Source organism: Centroberyx gerrardi, chromosome 13, assembly GCF_048128805.1.
Source record: "Centroberyx gerrardi isolate f3 chromosome 13, fCenGer3.hap1.cur.20231027, whole genome shotgun sequence".
In the NCBI taxonomy this organism is placed as follows: domain Eukaryota; kingdom Metazoa; phylum Chordata; class Actinopteri; order Beryciformes; family Berycidae; genus Centroberyx; species Centroberyx gerrardi.
The window spans coordinates 18823703-18850457 of record NC_136009.1 but is presented as its reverse complement, the minus strand read 5'-3'; the positions used below and the strand labels follow the sequence as shown (position 1 = coordinate 18850457).

At 42.6% G+C, this 26755-nt stretch overlaps 1 protein-coding gene across 2 annotated transcripts in view; it reads right to left on the bottom strand.

Annotated features, from left to right (window-relative positions):
• Positions 1–26755, bottom strand: part of agap3 (ArfGAP with GTPase domain, ankyrin repeat and PH domain 3) — a 72379-nt gene that overhangs the window by 24744 nt on the left and 20880 nt on the right. For both annotated transcript variants that reach the window (XM_071926454.2, XM_071926453.2), the window contains exons 7-13: positions 25384–25511; positions 24809–24964; positions 19596–19679; positions 15242–15346; positions 13182–13353; positions 7253–7405; positions 1914–2075 (exon numbers count right to left, since the gene is read on the bottom strand). In XM_071926454.2, the coding sequence (XP_071782555.1) occupies positions 1914–2075; positions 7253–7405; positions 13182–13353; positions 15242–15346; positions 19596–19679; positions 24809–24964; positions 25384–25511 (960 nt within the window). The remainder of the gene's footprint in view (positions 1–1913; positions 2076–7252; positions 7406–13181; positions 13354–15241; positions 15347–19595; positions 19680–24808; positions 24965–25383; positions 25512–26755) is intronic.

Genomic DNA, 26755 nt, shown 5'->3' with positions numbered 1-26755 from the left:
ATTTTAAGTCTGTGCTTCAAAGAAATTGTCATTTCTGTCTGATCACTGTCTGTAATTTCTGCCTCTTTCATTGTCTAATATTAACATAGTAATGGATTTAAAATGTGCAATATGTCTCAGAATTTCTCCCCCTTTAACGGTCATTTAGAGGAGTCTTTCTAAGTAGTGCCATAGTCACTAATGATGGTGCAGCAACAGTTTCTCCTGGCTCCCTTGTACATCCTATACTTCCCATGTTGACCAAAATGATTTCTCACCTTAAGATGCTCACGCTGTTTTGATTTATGATGCTTCAGAACTACTAAAATTCAATTTCAGCCTGCATTCCACGCTTCTGATTGCCCCGTAAATGAGATAAACTGATAGCAATTTATTCAAGGATCCCACCTCTCCTCTCTCTCCTGTGCTTTCAGCAGGAGACACAACTCACATCCTAGACTTGGGTGACTCCAATATTTAAGCAATATGTCTGTATTCCGGAAGCAGTCAGCAGAACAGACAAGCTGATGCTAATAGAAAATCTCACAGAGAACAAAGAGAGAGATAAAAAACAATGTGCTTGTTTGATGACGTGAAAAACATTCTGAAATCTGCCTCCTCCAGTCATTTTTACATGTCCAGCAAAAAAGTTTAGTCTACATGTACATACAGTACATTCTAACGGTCTGGCTTATTTCAGAAAGTCTGAAAGTAGTCTGACTTATTTCAATTATTCCAACCTATCTGGGACATTTACCAATGAGATTTGATGATGTTGATGCATCCAGGACCTCAAGGCCCTAATGCCAGCCATCACTCATTCAAGGCTCTAACTAATGCCATTACTGGGTGATTCTGACAGGACAGGCCCATTAAGACCTAAGTAATGGCATATAAGCGAGAATAAAATATAGGAAAAAATGGTAAAGGACAGCTCTAAAAGGCTTTGAGTTCCAAAACATGATAGGTATTTGCTTGTGACTGTTTCTGTACATGCATAGCACCACATGGTATATTGTCAAAATGTAAGTGATGATGCCAGACTATCTACAGAATTATGAGATCTGAGAAAGACCTTGACGACAATGACGACCATCGCTGATGTTGATGTAACCACATACTGCTTTAACAACAAAAACGACACTTATCACACCACTTATCTCCGAGATGCTGATGATGTTCACTCTACACAATGTGGTCAACAGACCCATTCAAACTTTAAAGAGAAGCTGTCAGAAACCATGATAAAAAAGTATAATGATTATAAATGCTAAGCCCCATTTAGGAGGCGTCAGTGCCATTGTTGTTGATATCCAGCGTATCAATCATGTTGATTGATCATCCCGCTCTGGTGACATCAGTTTTATGGCCTCTGAAATGCGTCTCAGTGTTTTCACAATGCCATCCAATTAGAGTACTCCATTCATCATTGGGCTGGAGAATCATTATTAATTGGGTGGAGAGCTGACTGCCACTCCCCTGCTGAGGAGGGCCGTGGCTTCTGGAGATCAGGCCATTCATACTAAGCTAAAAGAAATGGGGGCTGTGAGGGTGCGGTGTGCAAGGGGCCACATGGACACGTTAAAACTCCACACCTATATCTAGTTTATTAGCAAATTCCGGCAGAGTAAGAGAGGTAATCATGCTTTTTATTAGTAATTACTGGGGAAATGTTATCAGTGTGTAGAAGTTGTCAAATTTTAATTGCATCTCTGAACCAGTGCGCAGCTGGATTTTGCCTGGCATATCTCATATTTAAAAATAAATAAATGAATAATTAAATAGAAAGCAAAACACACACTAAATGCCAAAAAAAAAAAAAAAAGTTTCTGACAAATTTTAGAGGCTTCTCTAAAGTTTCACCAATTTGATCAGTTTTGATCCTTTCAAAATTACTGTAGCACTATGATTTTTTTTTTTTTTGTAAATCTTACCTTCGTTGCCTGCAGATAGGCCGTCTGGCTTTGTGATGCCCGTGCTCTTTTTCCGTCTGTGCTTCTTGCGATTGGCGTGTGGCGAGGGAGGCGGCTCCAGCTTAGGACTGGTGGCGCTGCCCACACTGGAACTGCCAGTCACGGGTTCACTCATTCCATTGGCTGAAAAAAGACAGACAGGCAGAAGACAATCATTAGAAATTAGGCATTCTGCCAACTCCAATATAATTTAGTACATATACTGACAGATATGAATCCCGAAAAGTGAAGAGAAGTATGTATGGTGTATGTATGTATGGATCACACTGACATGACTTAATTAGTAATAAATAATTAATTATATCATGGACAGCCTCATGCAAAGCAGATGTATGTTTTGCCAATGGCACAACTTCAAAACGGGACTACAGTAGTAAGGGTTAGAAATCGCTTTGAGTGGTCCAGAAGTAACTGTGCTGCTGCGGCCAGACAGGGTGAAGGACAGGTACGGGGCTATCGGCTAACAAATGGTTATCTAGGTTGGCCCCAGGCAAAGCTCTCTATATGACTGTCTGAGAGTGACAGGGGGCTAAGAGCTGGCTTTGTTTCTTGTAAGTGATTTTATAAATGTGATATTAACCTGTGCTACCGTTGGGCAGAGGCATGGGAGGGATGGAGCGATAGGAGGGGGTTGTCAGCTTGCCATCTTTCTGATTTCCTGACATTTGACATCACTTTCCCTTCTTTCTCCCTCCGGATGCCATTATGAATCTGGGAGCGGGGGCCAGGGGCCTGGGGGAAGGAGGGAGGGAGGGCCGGTAGATGGGCCCCATATTGCTCTCCTCTTACCACCCTGTGTGGTGCTGGCAGCCTCCTCCATTGTCTCCCATCAAAAGCTCATTGTAGTGTAGCAAACTCCATTCATTTCCCTGTGCACCGTCCCAGCCCCAGGGGTGGAGGGCGGGAGGACAAGGGGCTCAGGGATTATTGTTGTTGTCGTTGCCAGTTGCACATGCTATAATGTGCGGCAGTGTGCCATTAGCCAGTGTACAACATTAGGCCTAATTCGGTCATTACCTTTAGGGAGATGGGGCTGTCTTGGAGAAGTAGGATGGGCCCAGCAGGGGTTTGAAGATGCTAAAGTGGGGGAGAGTCGAGCTCTGAAGGCCCGGGGATGCATTGTTTGAGCGTGGGCAAAAATATAACACCTGAGACACACGGTGTTATGGTTGTCACTGACTTGTAGGTTTGTCTCGATGCGAGTTAAGAAATACACTAACAAAAATGTAATTCTCTGAAAAAATAAATGAATTTATTACATTTATTTCTAATTTGTTAGACAATAAGGGAAGCTCAAAACCGTTTATGTGGTATTAATATTTCATCATAAAAACAGCTTAATAGGAAATGTGTTACGTGGCAAACAAATAATGTTATTGATCATATGCAGTGAAATCAATAAGCATAACATTGGTGCTCGTGCTGGACTACATACATTACGCTCTCTGGTGTTTTGAATGGCAGCACACAGCCACACATGTAGCAGTGCCTAGTCGAGGCGTCTGTTTCAATTTCCCTGCTCTCCTACAACAGCCCCCCTGAGACGAGTCATTAGCTGGCTCAGACAGCTGGGGGCACAGGGGTCCTCCATGTGCCCCCCCCCCCACCCTCTCCTTCCTCCTCCCTCTCCATCCCAGCGTCTGTCCCGCCAGCACAGCTCCGTATGGCGGGTGGAAGACTTGAGCTCCAACCTGCCTCCGACGTGACAGCCAGCATTTGTTTAATGTCGCTTGAGGTTAAAGGGGAGGGCTGCCCCTTAGGGGCCCCAACCGTGTCATAAACACCTCTAATTATCAATTTCTGCCCCTAATGTTGTGGAAAATGACCCTGGCCCTGCTCATCCTGCACCTGAAACATATATGGGGTGATATGCCGCTCTTTGTTCATGCCAATCAGGATTAAAAAAAAACCCTTTAAGTCAAACAATAAGTCATAGGAACACAAAGGGATAAAACCTCACACACACACACACACACACACACACACACACACACACACACACACACACACACACACACACCATTGAGCAACAATGTGAGGGTACCTGAAACCTAAATCATCTTATACAATACTCTTTAAGTGGTTCTCAATACTAAACTATCCATGTCTGGTAGATTATATTTCTTAAATTGAGAATTATGAAGTTAGAACTGGACTGATTCTGTGAACAGAGTTCACATTATTAGCTAGCTGTTACTGTGTATGAGGGGCCATCAGGACCAAGCTGTGTAATGAAGCACGCTGAGGATCAGGAGTCTCTTTCCCACTCAGGCGAGCTCTCCTGGGCAGCAGAATAGGTATCAGCCTAACCTGTGATTACAGTGTATTACACTCCCACCACGGAGATGACAGTTTAAACATGCTTCAGGATGAAGGCTGTGGGTGAGACAAAAAGGGGGCTGCTAACAGCTTTCTAGCTTTGCCAATGCCACAATGAGAATGAATGAGAATGAGAGAAGGGTGAGAGAGAGGTGGGGGGGATGAGGAGGGGGGGAGTCATTTCATTGTAATTCAAGAGGCTCCGGGTGAGGAGCACTGTGATTCCGCCAGGCCCCTTGACATGGCAGCCCTGCCTGTCCTCAATCACAGCCAACGGCTGCAATTAATGGCAAAAATTAGAAACAATCACCGCCTCCCCCTTATTATCCTCAATTAGAGTGTACTAATCAAGGCCTGATCGCGCTCTGCTGCTCTCTCCAAACTAAATGTCAAACTTCATTATGGCCCGGCGTAGAAATCAAACTCCCCACATGCTCTCACCCTCGCAACGGGAGGCCAAGGTATAAAACACAGTGCCACGGGAAAAGGCTATCCCTGCATTAACTACCTGCACCCTGATACGCAACCTGGAGTAGATGAATATGTTGAAAAAGGCATGGCTCTAATATAATCATTAGAGCACTGCAGTACAGAGTTGCAGCATGAGGTCCTTGCAGGCCAACCTGAAAAAAGCCAGGAATGTAAACCTTTCATGGAGGGCACTGATCTACAGTATCTTTAGATTCTGCTTATGGCAATCTGATATTACTCACTCTTTGACCAAATGAAGTTATTGTCATCAGTGAGCATGTCACATTGCTCAGGGGGCTTTCTGAACCTCTTGCTTTTAATTCAGGTGCAAAGATTGAGGTGTACCAAGGAGAGCAGGTTCTAAACAAGCACCCTGTGCGTCTCTAGATTAAGAATGGGTGTCTTTATGAATGCAAGCAATAGAAAAATTGGGCCGGGATTTAATCAAAAATCTGCGCTCAATATTCAAGAGACGTTACTACCTCTGCTTCTGCCTTTGCTCAATAGGTTTACAAATGAGGACATTCTTTAAATAATATGGAAATGGTTACCTGGCTAAGATGCATTCATTCTTGAGTGAATCATCAATCTGCTGTTTTTGCATCTCGGAATCACATTTTATGTTAACCTGCAACCTTCACCAAGGATAATGGAGTGATTGGGCTTGGTTGAAGTCAATTCAAATGGCAAAACATGAGCACCCCTCACTGTGGAACACCCTCTATTGATTATTGAAGGCACATTAGGATGAAAGATAAGAGGTTGCATTTCAATCAAGTTTATGTTTTCTGATACCCCAGTCACACTTTACACTAGACAGCTATATTCTCCCACTTTAATTCAGATTCTCGATTTGTAAGGAAGCCTAAAAATCTACAATATTCAAAGAAAGTTTTTGAGGCGCAAAGCATTTTCTTTGCACTGTATAGCACAAGCCTCTTAAATTGTTTGACTATGCACTGATTACAGAGACACTCCTTCCCAAGGACGAGCAACATATCTATCATTTGAAGCAACGTTTCTAATATTATTTTCAGCTCATTTGCCTCATTCAAGCTCATTTGTGGTTACCTTAAGAGTAGCATGAAAATAATTGAAGAAAATAAAATAATGGAGCAAATTGTGGATCTGATTTAGTTGAAGACTGGATGCTGGTTAATGAGCTATGTTAATATTGAGGGCTTCTCAGTTTACCAAACATGAAAATGGGAAATTCTAGGCCGCTCATTTCCATAGTTGAGGGTGGCAGCACAAGGTTTAGGAATTCCTATTTGTCCTGTGCAGAGCTGCCGCCAAACACACATTCACAAACATCCAGTATGAAGCCTTTTTCTCCCACACACACATTGAAATACAGACGCAAACACACTCCATGGAAAACTCACATACAAACAGCTACACAAAAAAATTATGTGTGCGAGGACGCATACACACACACACACACACACACACACAACACACACTCACACGCTCATTTATTTGAGGACCCCACGAATCTAAGTAATTCTGCTTTGGGCATGCTGCTGATGGGAGACAGGGGTAGGGGGTGATGGAAGTGCCTGCGTCCAGGCAGAATTGATCGTTTGGCAGCTCCAAATGAGAGACAGGCTTGTCTGCGGAACCACAAGGGCCGTGCGGTTGGACTCCAGCAGTGCTCGTAAAGTGCGCTCTTTAAACTGCCGGGGCCCCTGGGAGCCCATGGGGAGGGGGGGAGCCGCCGCCGTGCTAATGAGAACTACCAGAGTGCAAACATGCATGGAAATGACTGTTATTCTGTTGATGTGCATTTAAGTGCTTTTTTACTGCCAACCACAAAGAGAGGGAAATAACTGGTGATGAATGGTACCCCCGAAAAGCATTCATTTTCCTCTTCGGAAGAAAAGAGAGAAAAACAGAGAGAGAGAGAGAGAGGGGGGCAGAGAGAGAGAGAGAGAGAGAGAGAGAGAGAGTAAGATGGAAGGTAAAGACAGGATGGTGGGGCAGACATGCATGGTGAACGTATTATTTTACTTCACTCAAGTACACTGACAAGGCGCAATGTAATGTGGAGGTGCGTGGATGGCAAAAAAAAAAAAAACCTTCTCTCTGAACACCCTCCTCGCTCCTTCTATCAGAGTACAGCAGCCAAAAAGGTCACCGCGATCACGGCCCCTGATCACCTAATTATGAAAATGAGCATTGTTCCGCCCCGGTCTCGGAAAACCGGGGGAAACGGCATCTGCATCGAACTACGCCTCTAGATCAGATCCCTTCGGTGTGTCTTATTCACTGCACTTTATGTCCTCGGGGGTAATGTTACATCCATTTCTATTACGCCGAGCAGCATCCACCCGGCGTGAGAATGGAGGTGCGCAGAGATCACGGACAAGGAAGGGAACGGTGAAGATGGAAGGAGAGATTAAGTGCGGAATATGGAGAGAGAGAGGGAGAGAGAGAGAGAGAGAGAGAGAGAGAGAGAGAGAGAGAGATAAAGGGGAGGAGAGTACAGCAGGTGAGGCTGGAGGTCTTACGGGCTCCGCTGCTTGCGCTGGTGTTGATGACGGCTTCATTCCATTGGTCAGCGCTGGACACGGAGAAGGAGCGTTGGTGCATGCCGTCTTTGCCGCCGCCGAACACCGAGCCGCCCGACTGGAGGGACGTGCTGCTGTTGGAGTGAGGAGCGCCTGCAAAACAAGTGATAGACAGACTATGAAATAAACAAATGCATCCTAATTTCTTATGTTCTTTACAGCCATTTAAATTTCAGACTTAGCTGAAGGACTGGTATAGTTTCCTTTAGGTCTATAAAGAAGTACTAATGATGTAATTGAGTTTACTGTTTTTGGTAGTTTCTATAGCAGTGCAACACTGCTGCCACCATATTTGTGCACATCTCTCTGTCACCCAACCCCCCCCCACACACACACACAGACACACACACAAAACCCCTTTCCCTCCGCCTCTGCCTCTAATTAGCCCTTAATTAACAAGATACACTCTGAACGCTAATTATCTCGCCTCATCCCTCTGACTGCCACATCCATCTCCACTGGCGTCAGCAGGCGTTCTCTCCCTAACTTCCAATCAGGCGAGCCACGGACGCCTGGCTCTCTTTACTAATTCATGGGCTAGGCTGCACCATGTGGGGTCCTTCCCTCCTGTTCCCTAGCAGTCGAACACTCTACAACAGCTACAACTAACTACTCCAAAAACTCATCGATACACTTCCAGTCAAGTGAGTGGAGTCGGATTAACTGGCAAAGTTTTAAAATGGATTGAATTAAATTTCAATATTTCATGTCAGAAAATTGCTTTTTTTCCCAATCCTGTAAGATTTTATGCGTAACATAAATTCAACAGCAAAACATAGTTCTAATTCTGAATTGAAGATAATGTTGCACTATTAAGAATTGTATGAGAAGAAATGTGTTTTATTTTGTATGAGCTATAAGAAAAGGTGGATAGGCTACAAAAAAAATAACTATTTTTTGTAAGCATAATTTTGTTTTTACAGCGCTCTGCAGTATCTATAACTTAACAGTTAACAATAACTATCACTGTATGTCATCCAAGATATTAAACTACATTTCACATTATATAAGTGATAACTGGTAAATATTCTCACAGCAAATACTGTTTTGACGCTGAAAGGTTAAACATCCAGAGATTTTGTTTTGGTAAAAAGACACATATCTCTGATTTCCTTAACTATGCCTTTACATCTCACAGGTATGACACATCAAGGCCTTTTATTCAATAATTACGAGAGAATATCAGTTTCTGATTGAGGTGACAATAACAGAAAATATAGCGTGTGTGTCGTGTGTAAAGTAAACTAAGCGGCACGGGTGCTTGTTAGGATAATATGTCCTACTCATTATCCAGAGTAATAAGTGTATCAAATTCACATAATCATGTCTAATTAGTATCAGTAATTATCTTGTTGGGCCCAGGAATATTAATCTTCAGGTCCCAGAGGGGAGGGAGCAGGATCGCAGCAAGAATGGGAGAGAGAGCGAGGGAATCATGCTGAGGAGCGCTGACTAAATTAGCATGCTCAAATCAGAGCAGAGAAGGAGGGGGAGAGAGAGAGAGAGAGAGAGAGGAGAAGTAGGGCTATTGAAAAGAAAATGTGAAACTTTGTTTTCGAAAAAGTGACAGATGAATGATACAGCAAGAAGAGCTCACGACTTCCGAAAAAAAAAAAAAAAGGCATCTGAAAGCGATTTTAAATTTACAAAATTATTTTTCTAAAATACTGCAGCACTGTATCACTGTTTCTAGCACAAACAACAAAGTGTTACACAGGTACATGTTTCATCTTAGGATTCATAAATTATAGCAGTCATGAGGGTGTAGTATAGAATATCCAACAACTAATTGTTTTGAGGTAATTCTAGCAAATTTTGTATTTTCTGTACTATCAAAGTAAAAGCACATTTCTTCATTGACTAAAAATGAAGTTTGACTCCTGCCTTCGAAAAGAAAAAAAAAACTGTTAGATAACTACAAGGCAACTTCGATTGATATTTAAAATTCAACAATCATGTCTAATTGTCAAATTGGATGCTAATGATTAATGAATTATACATGGCTGTATCCATTAGTCCCCAGAGACCACTCCTGCATAAAGGGGAGGATAATGTAATTACAGTGGAGAAATAATCAGCTTGTGGCATTAAAAGAGCACTGTACTACACAGCCACAGACGGGCGTTTTACTGCTCTAGCAGCAGCAGTTTACGGACTGAGTGACAAACTTGACCAACAGGCCAAAAGATCAGATGCAATATTCAATGTTGCCAATTTTAGCGATGCTAAGGGCAACATTAGTGTGTCAAGGACCAAGGTTCAAATGCAGATATACCAACGTATTAGAATAACAATTAAACCAAGTACGAATCTTTACTCTGTGCAATATTTTTGCATGGAGTATTAACATTTCTGTGCAAAACATGATGTGATGTTTCAAAAACGTCCCTCTGCCCAAGATACAGAGCATCACATCACTGTGTTCATTTTGACCCTGTCCTGTGCAGAATGTAGGACATTTGGTGAATTCACCAAACCTGAATTGCCAGAGGCCCCATTTCTCCTCATCCATTCTCTGTCGACAAAATGTATCACAAATGTTTGATGAGATAAAAATTAATCTCCATTTCTGCTATGGAAATTCAACAATGGTCCAGGCAATTTACAGTGAAATTGCCAGACATCTAGATTTTAGCATTAGCAAACAGGAAAGGACAACAGTTTGTTGAACTAAAATCAAGGTGTTACTTTCCTTATTAAGAATATCTCTAGACAGATGCTTACTTAATACTACATTTCATATTGTCAACTCCTGTACATTTCAAATTATAATAACAGAAAATGAGATATAATCCCGCACACTGCCTATATTTGCATTTATTTTGCCTGATGAAGGTCTGATGACGAAACATCGCAATAAAGTATCATACAAGTGTAGACAGTGTGTGGATTATATCTCTTTCAGTATCTATCTTTTTGTTTTTTGTCCTACGCACCTGTCACTCAAAGACTTTTAGGTGTGCAAATATTCTTTTTTCTAAATTATAATAACAGAAAAGTTCAAATAGCACAAAACACTATAATTAATATTTCTCAGTGCCTGTATAGACGCGTGTATAAAGAGATAACCGAAGCCATAGTGTATTCTCCGGGCCATCTAGGGCTGGGGTGTTAAGTAGAGGCGATGGATTAGCGGGGAGCAGCGCTGCCTTGCTTCTCATTTCTCTTTAGGCCGGGCCGTCAGTAGGCTGATGAGCCGTGACGAGGCCTGACCCCTCCGTGGAGTTGTTGCCATTATGTACAAGTAGTGGGATAATGAAGCATTCATGCTAATGTGGGCCAAGCAGCACATCATCTGCGGCTGTGTAATCCACCGCCATCATCACGACCAACGCCCCTCCACCCCTGCTACTGCTGCCAGTCCCCACACCAGTCACTCCATTCATGCTCATGTGTATTATCCAATTTTATACATTGTATGCAGCAAACCCACTCTATTATATTTACTTTAACCCTTGTATGTAGCAATCCCACCCTATTTTATTTACATATTCTTCTAGTTTTATTATGTCACTTTTTTGCACTACTTTATTGTATTCTTTTGACTTCTTTAATCTCTGTTTTACCTTTTTGATTTCGTTTACAATGCTGAGAGAAATTGCATACTGAGCATTTCATTGGCAGCTAACAACTGCTGCTGTGCTGTACTGTTACAAATAAACTTTGATTTGATTTCCTCCAAAACAGAAGACAGAAACAGGGATTTCTACAGACATAAGCATAAAGCATAAGATCCTGATACACACACTATCACTTACGCCTCTGCAGATACACAAACTATTCCTCTTTAGGCCTTACTAGGAGCCAGTCCCCTCCAGTGTTGCCCACTGACAGACTGTGATGTGGGCAGTGACAGAGGCAGGTAGTCAGTCAGTATGTGGCGACTGGTTATACTGCGCTGTAGCTTGCAGCCGGAGAAAGACTGCGGTGCAGAGTGGAGAGGAAATGAGCTAAACACTTCCCTTCCCTGAAATCTCCACCTCTCCCACATGTATCTCTCTCACCCGCAGGATTGATTAAAAGTGACTGGGCCCATTAATACTTTGATACAATGTATCTGTCGCTGGTGACACGGCGGGATGCGTGTTAACAGGGGGGATCATATTTAAAATGGTTCCGCTCAGCACCCAGCAAAGGAATTAAACCTGGCCGCTCGGCAAACTCGTGAGCGCATGCGTTCTCTCATTTACTCTCTGTCTTCTAAACCTCTCCTCTTCATCTTCTCATCTACCCCATCCCCCCCCGCCCCTCCTTCTCTCCCTCGCTATCCCTCTTCTCCCAGTGATTATAAAGGTCTTTAGATCTAAGGAATGAATGAATTACCAAAGGCAAAGACAAGGCTTGTGATTCGGACGCCATGAATGAAAAATTACCCCTTTGTTCCCTTCATCAATTGCATGTCTAATGAAATCAAAATCCCGATCGCATAATCAGAAGAGGGTCCTCCACCCGGAGAGAGACCTGATGTGATTTGTAACCTTTCTTTTCCTAAGTGGAGATTAACGCAAATCTCCCTCACATTGTTCCCTGATGCGCAAATGGATAGAAACTGAAAATCTTGGGAATTTGTCGTTGAAGAGTCTATCCCACATCAGCAGGATACAACATCCCCGTGCAAACACAGTCAAATGGGTGTTAAAAGAAAGAGAAATCACACAAAGAGACAACAGGAATCTATTTGGTGTTGTTTTCCTAAAACCTGGTCTGGCCTGTTTTTCAGGCCCTACAGTAGCAGGTCTTTGTCTGCCCTGATGACTCCCCTCTACCCACCATTCAAGGTTAATTGTTTGTGGGTTGGAACAACCTCCATCCTATGTCCTTTGCTCTGTAAACTCCTACATCTTCTCTGCTTTTGACTGATTAACACATTCAGTGGCGGTCCTGGTGGTAGCACCTTGGCCAGGTCCGACAGTGACTTGCCTGGACAGTGCTACCGGTCCCTGCTGACCCGTCTTTGGCAGTGTACCCACTCTCAGCCAATTAGCTTTAGCCTGAGTGATGGAAACACTGTGCCTGTTTCACAGCCAATGAAGGACCCCGCCTCCCTCCGGGGATCGCTTTGCTAATTAGTATTAATTACTCTTAATCTTAACCCCTAAATCCAATCACCGGCTTCGCCTCTGTAAGCCTGCCAGACCGACTCTCTCCAGCCTCCGTGGCACCGTTCGCTGGGTGGATCGCTCTATTTTTAAGCCTGGAAGGTGGAAAACCCTGGCAGCATGGTGAAGATCAAACTGGTCTTTGTGACTGTAACCATACTACCTTGGATTATGAAAAATAATTAGGTCAATGTTATCGTTGTATGATAGGCCAGGATAAACAAAGATTTTTTATGATATAATTTCCTTAAACATGGGCGTGATATTTAAACACGGTGCCATTTCTAAATTCCCTGTTTAGTAATTTAGGAAACTAATAGATTTCTCATAAGCGCTCATTAAGTCATCATTGTGTATACTACGTGGCAGCTAATTTGCATTAATGAAATATATGGAAAGTAGATAATTAACCTGTTGGGACCCATTTTTATGATTAATCACAAACTAAGGAGGTACAAAGTGAATACAGTAATAAAATCTACATTGCGCAACCATTAAATATCGTACCTGCTAATTGTTTATTCTTTAGGGTAGTGCATTAAACATATGTGACATGCCTATTTACCTGTCATCTTTTCTAATGTTTAAATAAATAAATAAACATTATTATTACTTTTACTACTACTACTACCTATGGTCTTCAGGAAGAAGAACTTGGTAAACTGTGTTTGCAGGAAGGGTTAGAAAGTATAAAAGAAATATCTTGAATGTGAAAACTCCAAAAGTCCAAAAGTATAGTTTCAGCATTATAATGAGGCGGGGACTCTTACCTGTGTTTCCTATGCCCAGCTGCAAGGTGCTGCGGTCCTTGGTCAGCCCGTTGGTTTTGGGACTAGCAGTGGGGGCAACGGTGGCCACCGCTCTGGGCGGCCGCTTCCCCGGGACCTTGACTGTTGTCCTCAGCAAGTCGATCTCTTTCCCATGCACGTTCTGCATGTAGTCCTGAAGTGAATCAAACAAAAAAAAATACATTTTATAACATGGCAAGCAGTACACAGTGAACAGTCTACAGCCCGCACAAGTGAGATTCCAAATATTTCCAGATATTTTGTGGGTTTCAGGCAATTGATTACACACAAAGTAGACCAGCAAGAATCTGGGAATTATGGAAGAACAAACAAATTAAAACACTATTCAATTTCCATCCCCATTAGTCACAACCCATCTCAGGCCATCTCCACTAAGTACATGGAGGGTGTGTGATAGTGGAAAATGATTGTAGCAACCATTATACATCACCTGTGCCCACGCCATCTCTCCAAATAGAGAGATGTTAGGCTTAATGAATGCAAACAGTCTCATTCTCTTTCAATTTGGCCATTTGATTTGGTTTAAAGCGACTCCCGCCCCAAATGTGGGAAGCCAAGGTGAAAATCATTGGGCTCAGCAGAAAAAGACCCAGATAGAGGCGAGCTCGGCCTTTGCCGTCCCCCCACCGGCTCCTCTGCTTTATTACCGTGTCATAAAGCACTCATTTCTTTCCCAAGCCTCCTCGCTAATTACCCAGTGAGCGCTCTCATTTCATTTTATTGCTGGAATTAACAGCCAGATCGAAGCGTGCAAAGCTATTAAGATGTGTGATTAAGCCACATTCAATTAGTTTCTACAAACAATTTAATTGATGTAGCAGATAGAATTAACAGAAGGTGATTGTGTGGATGGCTTGGCTGACTGCGAAATTAAAGGTTCCCCTCTTCCACTCTCTGTCTCCCTCCCTCTCCCTCTTTCCCTCTCTCTCTCTCCTTTTCTCCCTCCTCTCCCTCTCTCTTTCTCTTTCCCTTCTCCCTTCCTTTCTTCTACTCTTTCTCTGCTCCACTGCTCAGAATGGGTTTGAGCTGCTACGGTACTAATGTAACTGTCTCTCCTATTTCACCTCCCTCAGTAAGTCAACAGATTCATAGATTCATAGAGTGCGCCGATGACCTGTAATAGCTGTAATGATCAAGAGATAGCCTGTTCAGTCAATTACATACATTACTGTAGCGCTACACTGCACTGCTAATAACCGCTTGTAAATTAAACCGCTAACGCACTGTCAATACAACAAGGCCACACACCAGGATCACATCCATAAATGTTGGGGTTGTGCTCCGTGTCAAAGTTTGAGCTGTGTCATTAGAAATAAGGATGACGCTTAGGTAGTTCATGAAATATTTTGAGCATCTTACATTTTAACTTGCCAAATTAACTAAACTTTCCGAACGTAGACTAGACCCATAAGCTAAAAGGTGGACAGGAAGAATGAGTGAGAGTGATGGGGGGGATTACAGGGAATCGGCGAGAGACGGGCAGGGCATTTCTGTGTGTGGTGCCGGGCTCCTGAGCTGTCTGCTGCCAGCCAGCCGAGTGTTTAAGAGGTATTAGCGGCCCAGCGGGATTCTGACAAAGATGGATGTGGGAGGCTGGTCAGGCTCTGCTGCCATGCGGTGAGAACCATTATAAATACAAGCCAGCGTGGTGTCTGGGCGCGGCGGGCACGCAGCAGCACAGCCATGTCTCCATTAGCCAGCGCCCGGGATGGGCACCGCAGGGGGGGGCAGAGATGACCACTAGGACACCCCGTCCCTTCATCCCAGCGCTATGGTCACAGAGTTGACTAACATAGCCATTATACACAGGGATAATGCTCTGTAACTCTGTCGCTGGGAAATCACAACCTATATGGCTGCATTCCAGTTCGATACAGCAGCGGTGGCAAGTGTAATTGCGTCAAGAGAATCATGCTCAGCGGTTGAAAAAGTCCTATTTTAAAACCTCTGGCACCCTAGAGTACAAACAGTGGTATAACAAATACATAGAGCCGAATGGAAAAAGAAGCGGGGAGACTCACATGTAAACTGGGGTGGTAAGTGAGGACGCCATTATCACACAGTGTGACATATTTCTTTTTCCACTCCTTGTTGAGGGATTTGCCACTTCGCTTCAGAAGGATTCCCTGCAAGAGATAAAGCATCATGGTGAGCATTTCCTCTTTTCAAACCAACATAGTGGATGATATAGGCCATCATTATTGTTAAATACTATAAAACAACATTATTATAGTAATTATTACAGATTTATTATGTTTGTTACATCTAGTATTTGCTTCGTGATAGCATTTCACAAAGCAAACAAAGGTTATTTTAAGTGGCAATTACGGAGCAAGTACAAACATTAACTTGCAATATAGCTAACACTCTATCTGGCAATGAGAGACATGAAAAATACAATAATCATTCCTAATTCTAGCCCCCCACCCTTCATTTTGTGTTACAATTTGACGGCTCACAGGCTAAAGATATGGTAGTTTTTGTATGGTGACCACTTGAACCTTCATAGTTGGCCAGGTTCCTCTGAAACAGTGTCCATTGAGAAAGAGAGACAATCCAATTTGCCAGACCTCCTCCCTGCATTCATACACATAACATGCCGAACTCTGGAAGACCTTTCTATCCTGGGATTAGGGAGTGTGATCTCCCCTCTTCAAAGCTCACTCTGCTCTCTTTCTATTCCACTTTATCTTCTGGGGCCTTTTAGGGCCTCAGATGGTTTCCTTATCTGCTGAGTAAATCCACCGGTAAACAATGCAGTTCCTCTGCTGGAGGTGACCAAACGCTGAGTGCCAGGGCCAGGAGGCTCTCTGGGGTTAAGGACTGAGGAGGGGCCCGCTTAATTAGGGGATTAAGCAGGGGGAATGTTTGTGCTTTTGCAGCCAGGGCCAGTGTGTGTGTATGTGTGCTAACAGGGGGGGTTGAGGGGTACTGTTTTGCTAGCCAGGCCCATCCTGCGGGGCTTTAATCCTGATTAACACATCAGGAAGAGCTGACCCTCGGTGACCCGGGCACCAGGCTGTTTGCCGACAATCATCCTAATCCTAACCCTGCTTCATCTGGGGAGCCGACTCCTGACTCTTGGCCGCATGCTGGGACCCAGAGTATGGGCTTCTTTATATCATATACCTGCCTGTCCATAACCCCACTGGAGCAGGACTCTAATCATGACTCAAACATAAACCTTCATGAAGGTTCAGCAGTATAGAATAATATTTTCTGACTGTTATCTTATTCTAAAATAAAATACTATTCTTTATTTTTCCAGATCAAAACTAATATTCTGTTGAGAATATGTTAAACAGACATTTTCTAACTACTTGTTGCTGAAGCTTCTCAACTAATGATTTTAAAGATATTGAACAAATGACGTACAACTTGTTGAGCATTATGATAGAATGACTGTTATAAGGCATGCAATTATAGAGCTAGATTTTAAATTTGTTTTTAATCTCAGAAAGCCATGGTTAATTTTTTTTCAAATATTGATACTTTTAGTGATTTTTCCGGAAGAAATGTTTTTAAAAAATGATGTTCTTCAATCGATTGTTGCCGTCTGTCCATTCTGTTCACAATTTGGTCAATAAAAGAACTGTAGACACATTTTAATGGCTTTCTAATCATACAAAGCAAATGATCCGGTTACAAGGCCTCTGGCGACTTTATAATGCATGTTTTACAAGCAAATATGTTGCTCATCTTGTGGCCTTATTGAAGCATACATAAATCTATACATGCAATCAGTGTGGGGCTTCATAAATTTATCAGTGCTTTGATGCAGATCAATAAATATACTAAGACAATAATGTGAAAATCTTTAGACATGCAGGCTAATTTTTCACTTGTTTTATTTGAATGTCGGCCTATTACGGCTGCAATAATTTTTCCATAAACTGTGTCACTTTTCAGTAATTAGAACCTTACACAATGATTTGAGATAATTTATCATAATTGTTTTATGGGTTGCCATGTTGGGTCGAGTGGTGTGCTCTTGATATGATACTTTGCCCACGATAGTTTGACAGTTAACGAATCAAAAGGCAATATGAGTAGAGCCCTCTGTCTCAATCACACACACACACACACAAAGAGAGCACCATGTTCAGCCTGTGCGACATAAGGAAACAGGCCGATCGTCAGACGCGCTCTCTGTGTCCAGGCAATTGCCATATCTACACAGAGGAGATAGTGTCTTTCCTTTCTATTGTCACAGTACTAGAAGAAAAGCTGCATCCTGCCACTGTGGCTGAGTGATAGGCCGGCCCTTTGTGACCGACCAGGGAGCAGAAAAAAAAGGTTGGGGGGGGGGGGGGGGGGGGGGGGGAGTGGACCGCAAGAAGAAAAGCCCACTGTTGGCAGCTCCTCAGCAGTGAGTGCATTGTTACTATTTTTATAGATGGGAGGGGGTGGGAGCAGGGAGGGGGACATGCAGTGTGTAATTTGCCCCGATGGGGTGGTGAGGTGGTGGGGGGGTGGGGGGGGGGCTGGAGTGGTAATTAAGCTCACATTGACACTTTGATCTTCTTGATTGTGCATTTGACTGGCCTGGAGATCAGCTAGTCACACTACAACCCCCCCCACCACCCCATATACCCTCCCACCTCTAGCCAAAAACCTTTGTGGGTAAAGAGGAATGGCTGTTGGTCTTATCTTATTGTCAAAAGTTGCTATGATACCCGGGGAAAATGGGCCCCCCGACTTTAGAGGGCAGTTCCCTATAATCTGTTGGATAAGAATGGGAGAGTTTACTGTAAAGATTGCTTAGAGGGGGGATTCTTTCTGATCGCTGCAGACCGACCTGCTGCTCACCTGGCTGAGCCTGAAACCTTCAGACCTGCCAGCTACTGCAGGGAGCTTCACTGATCTCCACAGAAAACCAAACGCTTTACTGAGATCAAATGAAAATCCCTTGTTTGAGGAATGACTTGCATAAGTTTTTACTTGTGGATTTTACTCTTTGGGAGTGTTTAGAGAGTTGCTGTGCACAAATATAACCCTAATGTAAACTCCCTCCATCAATAGCAAATATCGCTTTTGATGTATAAGCAAAAATCCAGCACATATAACTTTGACGGAACCACAATTTAACATTCAGTCTTTCATCTATCCATTCACTTATTTTATTTTAATTGTTTACACCATGTTATGTTTGTATCTATTACATAAACGTCTGACATCATAGACAGATACATTGACAGATAGATGTTAAATTGCGGTTCCCTCAATTCAAGCGATATTTGCTGATTGATTGAAGGGGCTTGGAAGCCTCGTCCAGCCTGCAGCCATTAATTCAGTTGGCCAAAACCTTGGCAATTTTCCTCAAAAAGCAGGGAATGAGAAGGCTTGGCTCAACATTTTCAAAAGGGACATTATCTCTGACCATTCCAGTGATTTGCAGGTAAAGAGGATAATATAAGGATGCTGACCCATTTTGAAAGCCCTCACATAATCACGAGTGAATAGTAATCAATGTGTCAATTACTTCTCCTTCGGTTACAGTTAGACCTTTAGAAATGGCCCTCACTCACATCTGTAATTCACTGCTCTGTATTAGCTTGAAAGAAACGGAGAGAATGCTGGCAACAATTCTTTGAGATAGGAAAAAAAACAAACTATTGTAAAGTAGAAAAGAAACATTATTCTAAGTGTTAAAGGTTCGCAGAATGTATATTTTATGTAGAATTATATAGGGAGAGATAGGCTGTTCTGTTCACCCTGTTCAGAGTTAATTCAGATATTAAATTTGAAACGGTAAAACAACACTGGTAATTTGTTGCTATCACTGAATACCAAATATGTGCACAAGACAAAACATGTACAGCGCATAATACCATCTCAAAAAGCAGATACTCTTAATTGAGAGGGCAAAGAAAACAATACCTATTGCATTCTTCAGCCAATTATGACTGTCAAGTTTGATTATATGAATATACATGAATGAAGTTTCATGGAAATATACAGTATTACCACATACAAACATGAGCAATTTTAACAGAAAACATTTCTCCATGGGCCACCATCCATTACTATATTAATGTATAAAAAATTTTTTTATTTAAGTGTGTGATTTATACAAACAGGGAAATTACTTTGCTACTATTCTCTCAGATGCTATTCTCAAACCTCCCAGCCTTCTCCCAGCCTGCACAGCAGTTGAAATAATTTGTAATGTTGTATCATGTCGCCATCTAGTGGTCACAGCAATGCATGACATCGCCCAACAGCCTGAATAAACAGCCTAACCACCGAGATCAAATCATAAATGCTGAATATCAGTGATGAACAGATAATGTAAATCTACTGACACAGAAAAGGCATTATACTTACCCAGCTAACTATGAGTGGTGTAGGTAAGAGATTATGAAAAACGCTCACCTGTTTGATAGGTATGGCCCTTCCACTGCCTATGCTGTCTGTTTTACTGTCAACGCTCTTTGCTTGTTCACTGGCTTTCCGTGACTGCAAGAAAACAAGAGAGTCAGTCAGTAACTGAAGCGAGACATTAATGCAGCAGCAGAGTGGGAGTGGGGAGTGAGGTGTGTGTGTGTGTGTGTGTGTGTGTTTGTGTGTGTGCGTGCGTGTTTAACGTGTGAAAATGGGGGTCAGGGGGGGTGAGTGCTCGTGTTTGAGTGCTTGCAGTATTGTGAGAGACTCGACATTGCAAAATAAAAGTCTCAAAAAGAAGCTTGAAATCAACAGACAAGCAGACCAGCGGAACAAACAGCAGTAACACTGACGTGCAAGTATAAAAAATAAAAATAAATAAAATAATAGACCAAACCAAGACCACACTAGACACAGAAGACCATCTCAACACAGAGGAGACCAAAGACGACCACACATTGAGTCATGACTCAGCCCTGAAACCCATTGGGAGATCCTTCCCTCTGTTTCAGACCCAGAGAGGGCCTTTAGTGGACCTGCAGACCACCTGCTATACCCAGTGAAGGTTCAGCCTTTTGCATAGATGTATTGACAAAGGACTTTTGTAGCACAGTAAATAGAAGTTAACAGGTTAGAGGGAGAGAGGGGAAAACGGTTATTAGACAGGAGACTTCAGTACACGCAGTCTCCGTCGACCTTTGACCTGTAAAACCTAGTGGGACATTATAGAATGATAGCAGACATCAGACATGCAGTTCCAGAAACCATTTGAAGTGTTAGGGTTAGGAAGGCCACAATAGCAACGCAACAAGTTGAAATGCAAAAACATATTTCAAGTTTCTTTCCGTGCCTGTGGAGAGAACTGTCAGGCTGTGAACAAATCATTACATGGGATACATCATTTGAAAATAAACGTTCCTCCCACCCCGACACAAATAAGTAGATGAGGTACAGGCAGGGACAGACATGAGTGTTTATGGTCTCACTCAGAACATGAGAAATGTCCAATCACCAATGGAGAGAGGTAGAGGCTGAGTTCAAGTAAACCAACTCTGGTTTATATTTTTTCCAACATTTTATTTTTTTTTATGATGATTTTTTTTTAGCTTCTATACAGACACCATACAAAGCAAGTCACAGATTCACTTCAAAATATTCAACAGATTGAGCCAAACATTGCAGTTCCCACAAAATATAGGATGGACAATAAAGGCATTATTTCATATATTTCTTATATGTATGTAATATACTTTTTATAGAGTACCATTGTAAATAAAATACAATACAAGATATACAGCAGTCTATATTTTGTCAATCCGTTCATGATAGAAAACCGATTATGCAATAGTTCATAATCTCTGTACCAAACCTAAACTGAAAAAATGAAAATAAATAAATATATCAAATAAATAAATGAATAAATATAAACAATGGAATGTGGAAAAATAAATAACCCAAAATCAAAAAGGAAACAAAAATTAAGCGCAACTACATTCATACAAGTCGGTGCAACCCAGTTTCATTTTTGATAGTAACTCTCATATAATCTCTGTGAAATACCTCAACACCCTGACACACTACTCTATTTTTATGAAGGCCTTCATAAAACTATCCAAAATGACTCCATCTAAAATACCTCTCAGATATCACATATATACCACATTTTCAATTCCATTCAATACTTTCCCTGGAAAACAAATAGGAATATAAAATAAAAACGGATCAAATGAATGCATCTAAAAGGGGAAAAAAAAGAAAAAACAACTGAGTGTACTTGGCACCTCTAGTCCTTGAGTCCTCATTTATGGCAAAAGGCAGTGTGATGTCATGTAAGGAAGGGGTTTGTCCTTTGGGTGGCTGGATAACAGTTCCAAGAGTGACTTGACTGTACAGAGTGTTTGTATGGGATGTTTGAACGGGGTGGGGGTGGGGGGGGGTGGGGGGGGGGCAGCGTGGACGGGGCATTTCCAGAGTCCCTACAGTCTGTCTCACTTCGGAGTATTTGACAGTCTACTTTGAGCCCACACAGACAACTTGAAAAAAGGACTCAACTTTAGGTTGCGTTAGACGCCAAGTCCTATGGTTTCCGTATAGTGCAAGTTCTATGCATTACCCTGAATGCAGTAAAGCACTAAGGGTAAAGCAGCAACAAACTGTAAGTCCGCAATCAATAATCTCCTTTCTATCAGGATTGGCAAAGCAGGGGGACTCTTTTTTTTTAACCATCATGCTCTTCTAATTCGGAAGGAGTCGGAAAGCCCTTTTTGTTGAAGAAAGGTTGGAAACAGAAGCACAAATCTGCAAATATTGAAAAACATTTCAGATGGTTATTTTTTTTGTTTTGCTTATGTTTTGTTTCATATGTGGAGATCCAGTAACAACTCAAGGGACTATAAATATGAAATGGAAAATGGCAGACAATAATAAATGGGTTTAATGAGTATGAAAAGGTGGGATGAAATGAAGTATAAAAAAATGCCAAAATGTTCATCTAAATTCCTCAAGAGTGTGCTTTTCAACACAAAAAGGGACAGACAGCCTGAAGACCTCAGGAAACCTCAGACAGATTACAAAACCTATTGTTACAGTTACTTGACCATGGAAGCACTAGGAAAGAATAATGTGTAGTGTGCTGACACCTAGTGGCCAAGGGTAGGTATGGTAGAAACTGGCTTGAGATGATTGTGACTGGTGAAATTGATTGGTGATAGGCGGTGAAAAGACGGAGTGATAAACCAACGTCTTTCGTAGTAAAGCTTTGAGTTTTATTCACTTACTTTTTAAAGAAATTACCCAACTACTGCATTATTAAGACAGATTCACCTATTACTTTACTAATTCAAGGTGCTTTTCAAAGAAACTGTACTCGGTGTTAAATTATTCTTACGTCTGATGTGATTGTAGCCAAAAAGTTGGGCCAATAATCTGAAATCAAAAGTGATTCGATTTTTATTCTCCAACACTGATAACTCAATAAACTGCATTACAGCGGATTTTTTTCTAGATTTCAAGAGTCCCAATGCCAGTGCCATTGTAACAACAATATGACAAATATTACTTTTAATATCCAAACACCACCTGCAGTGTAAATAATTCCTTCTGTGTTTTTTCCATCTGTAATATTAGAATGAAATACCTAGTATGTAATGATTAAAGTGAGTCTGATATTGATCCTTTTGAAGTAATCTGTCAAAGTTTGTCTAATGATGACATTAAGGCATATTTTCCTTCTTTGAGTACTTTTCTTGAAACTCCCAAAAAACAACATAAAAATGTACTACTTACAAGAGTGTGGCTAGAAAATATGACAGGTTTTTGGAATGGTGCCCTGCCAACTATCAGTGACTAGCAGGACTTTTAGAGAACTTGTACTTTTACATAGAAATTAATTCTTTTTTTTTTAAAGACCGGACAAAGCGAGGGAAGGGACAGCCTTGACGTTATTGGGTTTGATGAGCTATTTTGTCTTGTCTGTTGTTTCGTAAAATGGCAAAAAAAAAGTCGGCATTGCAAGTCTTCCTCTCCATCGTACTCTTCAAGTGTCACTGGAGAAATGTTGACATCACCCCGTGAACCCTCCGCCCCTTCCTCCTCCTCCTCCTCCTCCTCCTCCGCCTCCTCCTCCTTTTAATTCCTCACCCTCCCCTTCCGCATCCGCCCTCCTCCCTCCTCCCTCCCACTCGCTGCTCCTCAGAAGGTCATGAGCTGAAACTCCCGCTCGGCTTGCCACTCCGGCACCCACACTGGGTAGGTGGCGTGCTTCGGCATCTCCATGACGCGGACGGGGAGAGGCTCATTTCTCTGGTGGACATGGTTAGTCACTACCTAGCAGGGGGGGGAAGGGAGAGAACAAGGGGAGCTAGCACACAGCCTGCACTGCTCGGACGCCACAAGCCTGCGGCTCCCACAGCAGCTGGGGATAGGGGTGGAGGCGGCAGGAGAAATAGAAGGGGGGGAGGATAGGGGGAAGGTTAGAGAAGGAGTTAGTTAGAGAGAGAGACAGGGAAAGAAAGAGAGAGAGAGAGAGAGATTGAGGTAGGACATAAGGGTTGGAGAGGGGTGGCAACAGGTAGAGGTGTAGGGGGCAGTCAGAGAGGGAAGAAGGAAGGGGAGGGAGGACAGGTTGAGGGGATAGGGGTACTTTAGAGGGGGGCAGGGGGCAGCGGTACCAGGGAGAAGTTGGGAAAGGGGTAACAGCAGAGAAGGCTGGTATAGGAGCAGAGAGGAGGAGGAGGAAAAGGGGTAAGAGGCTGGGTAGAAGAAGAGGGCAGAGGCTACAAGTAAAAGACAAGCTTAGGACAGCTGAGGAAAGTAGAGTGGTTAGTGCACACATATGCTATTGGTTAGAGCAAAGGGTAAAATACGACAGGACATGGGGGGGTAGAGAGCGGGCAGACAGGGGGGGTTTGGGATATATAAGCTAAGGAGGGGAGGGGGATGTGGTGGTGAATCTTGGTGGTCAAGATTATATTAGGGCCAGAAGAGGTACTGCACTAATTGGGAGAGGGCTGGGGCATGGGGTGGGTGGGGAGGGGGAGGGGGAGGGGGGGGTGGGTTAGCGGCTGGGAGGGCAGTTAGAGCACGGCTATCTGGAGCTGGGGTGGTGGAGAGTGCGAGCATGCATTATTAGTAGCGTGTAAACAGGCCATAGGCTGCCTCAGGCTCTTTTAGTTTAGTGCGGCCGGGCCGGAGAAGTGGCATTGGTCGGGGGGCGCTGCCTTCTCTCCCCCGAAAAGAGAAGTCACTGCAAAGAAAGGATCTAGTAAAAATAAGAGGGGTGGGGAGGGAGGGAGGCCAAAGATTTAGACAGAGTAGAGGGCCCAGTTTGCTATGAGCGAGATGAGTAACTTAACCCATTTACTTCCAATTAGAAAACAGAAAGGACATGAAAAGAGCTGACATTTTTTTTCCACAGTGCTTAGCTTTGATATTTGCTTTTAGAGAAATTTTTTTTTTCGTTTTTTGTTTTTTTTTTGGGGGTGGGGGGGGGTGGGTAGGGGGAGGTCTAATAGATTTCTTTTTTTTCTCCTTTGCCCATTGTGCTGTGTGACCAAGACGCTTTTGTGCCTGCATCGGAGGCAGGAGAGGTGGCTTTGATGAGTTTTCGAGCTACCTGTCTCCCTCTGGTGGACAAAGTGTGCATGGCAGTATGCCTCCTAGTAGTGTGAGTGGGTGTTGCTTTGCATCAGCTGCCGCATACTTACTGTGAAAATGTTGGAGCGGCGCTTTGACTGCTTGCGGATGGGCGTGGGTGTGTTGGAGGCAGCAATGGTCTCAATGCGCATCTCCCGCTGACTTATGCTGGGGGTGGAGGGAACGGAGGAGGAGTAGTCGCTGAATGCACCCCCACCGTTGGCCGCCTGGGGAGGGAGAGAGATGAAGAGGAACCGACAACATCAGAGGGCGGGGAGGGAGGAAGAGAGAGAGAGAGAGAGAGAAAGAGAGACACAATGAAAATCAGAGAGAGTCAGAAAGGGAAAAGGGAAAACAAAAGCCAAATAAGCAAGTCAATTTAGGATAGATTTGATGTTGACAAAATCTCTATACTGAGGCACATGCTATTCATATTCATACACCAACAATGGATGCAATGATTAAAATAAAAGGGTGGACAATATGAAAAACTGTCAGAAACAACCAGAGAGTGAGTGAGTGGGAGAGTGTGGAACTTTCTTCATACCGTGGGTCATATTTCTTTGAGATAAATACATCACCAGTGAGTAAATACATTACCAGTAGAGAGTTCAGTAACTAGTCTTTGAGTCTTTCGGAGTCTTACCTGATTAATGTGAACAGAAGGGATGGATGCAGCGGGGACTGATGAGTGGCTGGGAGAGTTAGGAAGAGATTTGCATGGACCGATAGAGAGCTGTTGCTTTTTCCTCAGGGCCACAACCTTCTGGGCAACTGGAGGAGGAGAGAGCGACAAGGACGGATCAAAAGATTGTACATCAGCCTCTTTGAATTCTCCTTGACATAATTAATTTGCTCTAAAAGGAATACAGTTTGTGGGAGATTGGCCTGTTGGTCAACTTACCCCTTAACTGATGAGAACACCCAGTAGATTTTAAATGAAATGCAGTTTAGTCTAGCTGTTTTGTGTAAAATTGGTAAAATTTACATAAAATCTAATAGAAAAATACTATATAGTACTCTTTTGAACTACCAGGTACTACTTTCCCTGTGGATATGTCTTTTCTCCCGCAGGACTTGGAGCGTGACTCGTTTTATATGCGTAGGAAGTGAATGTGGTGGGTGATGGGACTGTGCACAACTAAGAAATCACTACGCAGTGGTTGCTCACCTGAAATAGTTCCAAAAATAAACCGTGGCTACATAACTAACACTGAGTTAATGATATGTCATTTTTCAAACTTATGAATCTACAGTCATATAATAAAACCCTCAACTTTTTATTACCAACACTGTGTATGTGTTAGCATGGAGCACTGGTGCGAACCATCTACTGGGGACACATGGATGATTATGGTATTTATGTTCTCATCTCTTAATGGGTAAGTGAATGGGCCAATCTCGCAAACCTCAGTGTCATTTATCATTGGAAGGGTCACTTCAACCTGACTTCAACCCTACTGTAGGTCAATGGAGATGTCTGTAATACAAAATTTTGTGATGCCATTTTCATGTGTCAGTGTCTTTATATCATTATTAAAACATCAACTAAAATGTCCCATATTTCCTTGTTAGCCAACAGAACCATATTAGATATTGCAAACATGGAAGTTGCTACCTTCATTAAGGACTGCTATAGCTGTGAGCAAAGCCTGGCTATGTGTAATTGTATTATTTCCTGACACCTTTACAGGTATAGATACTGTTTTAAAAGACATCAAAAGCTTCTTCACACCAGACACCAGATTCTAACTCGATAGATATCTTGCCAAGTCCAAGTGAAAAAAAAACTATTTTGTTCTTGTTTCCTAATAAACAGATTAAACATATTAAGCTCAACAAAGTAGGCAAATCCAACTCCAGCAAGAAAAGAGAGCCACATGAGTACATTACTGAAACCACCATGGGCCATTTGTTTTCCAAGCTGGTAATAAGCAACATACTGTATGGTGGCTCATACAGATCTCCTGAGATAAGGGTGCCTCCACTTCCAAGAAAAATAATAATACAATATGATG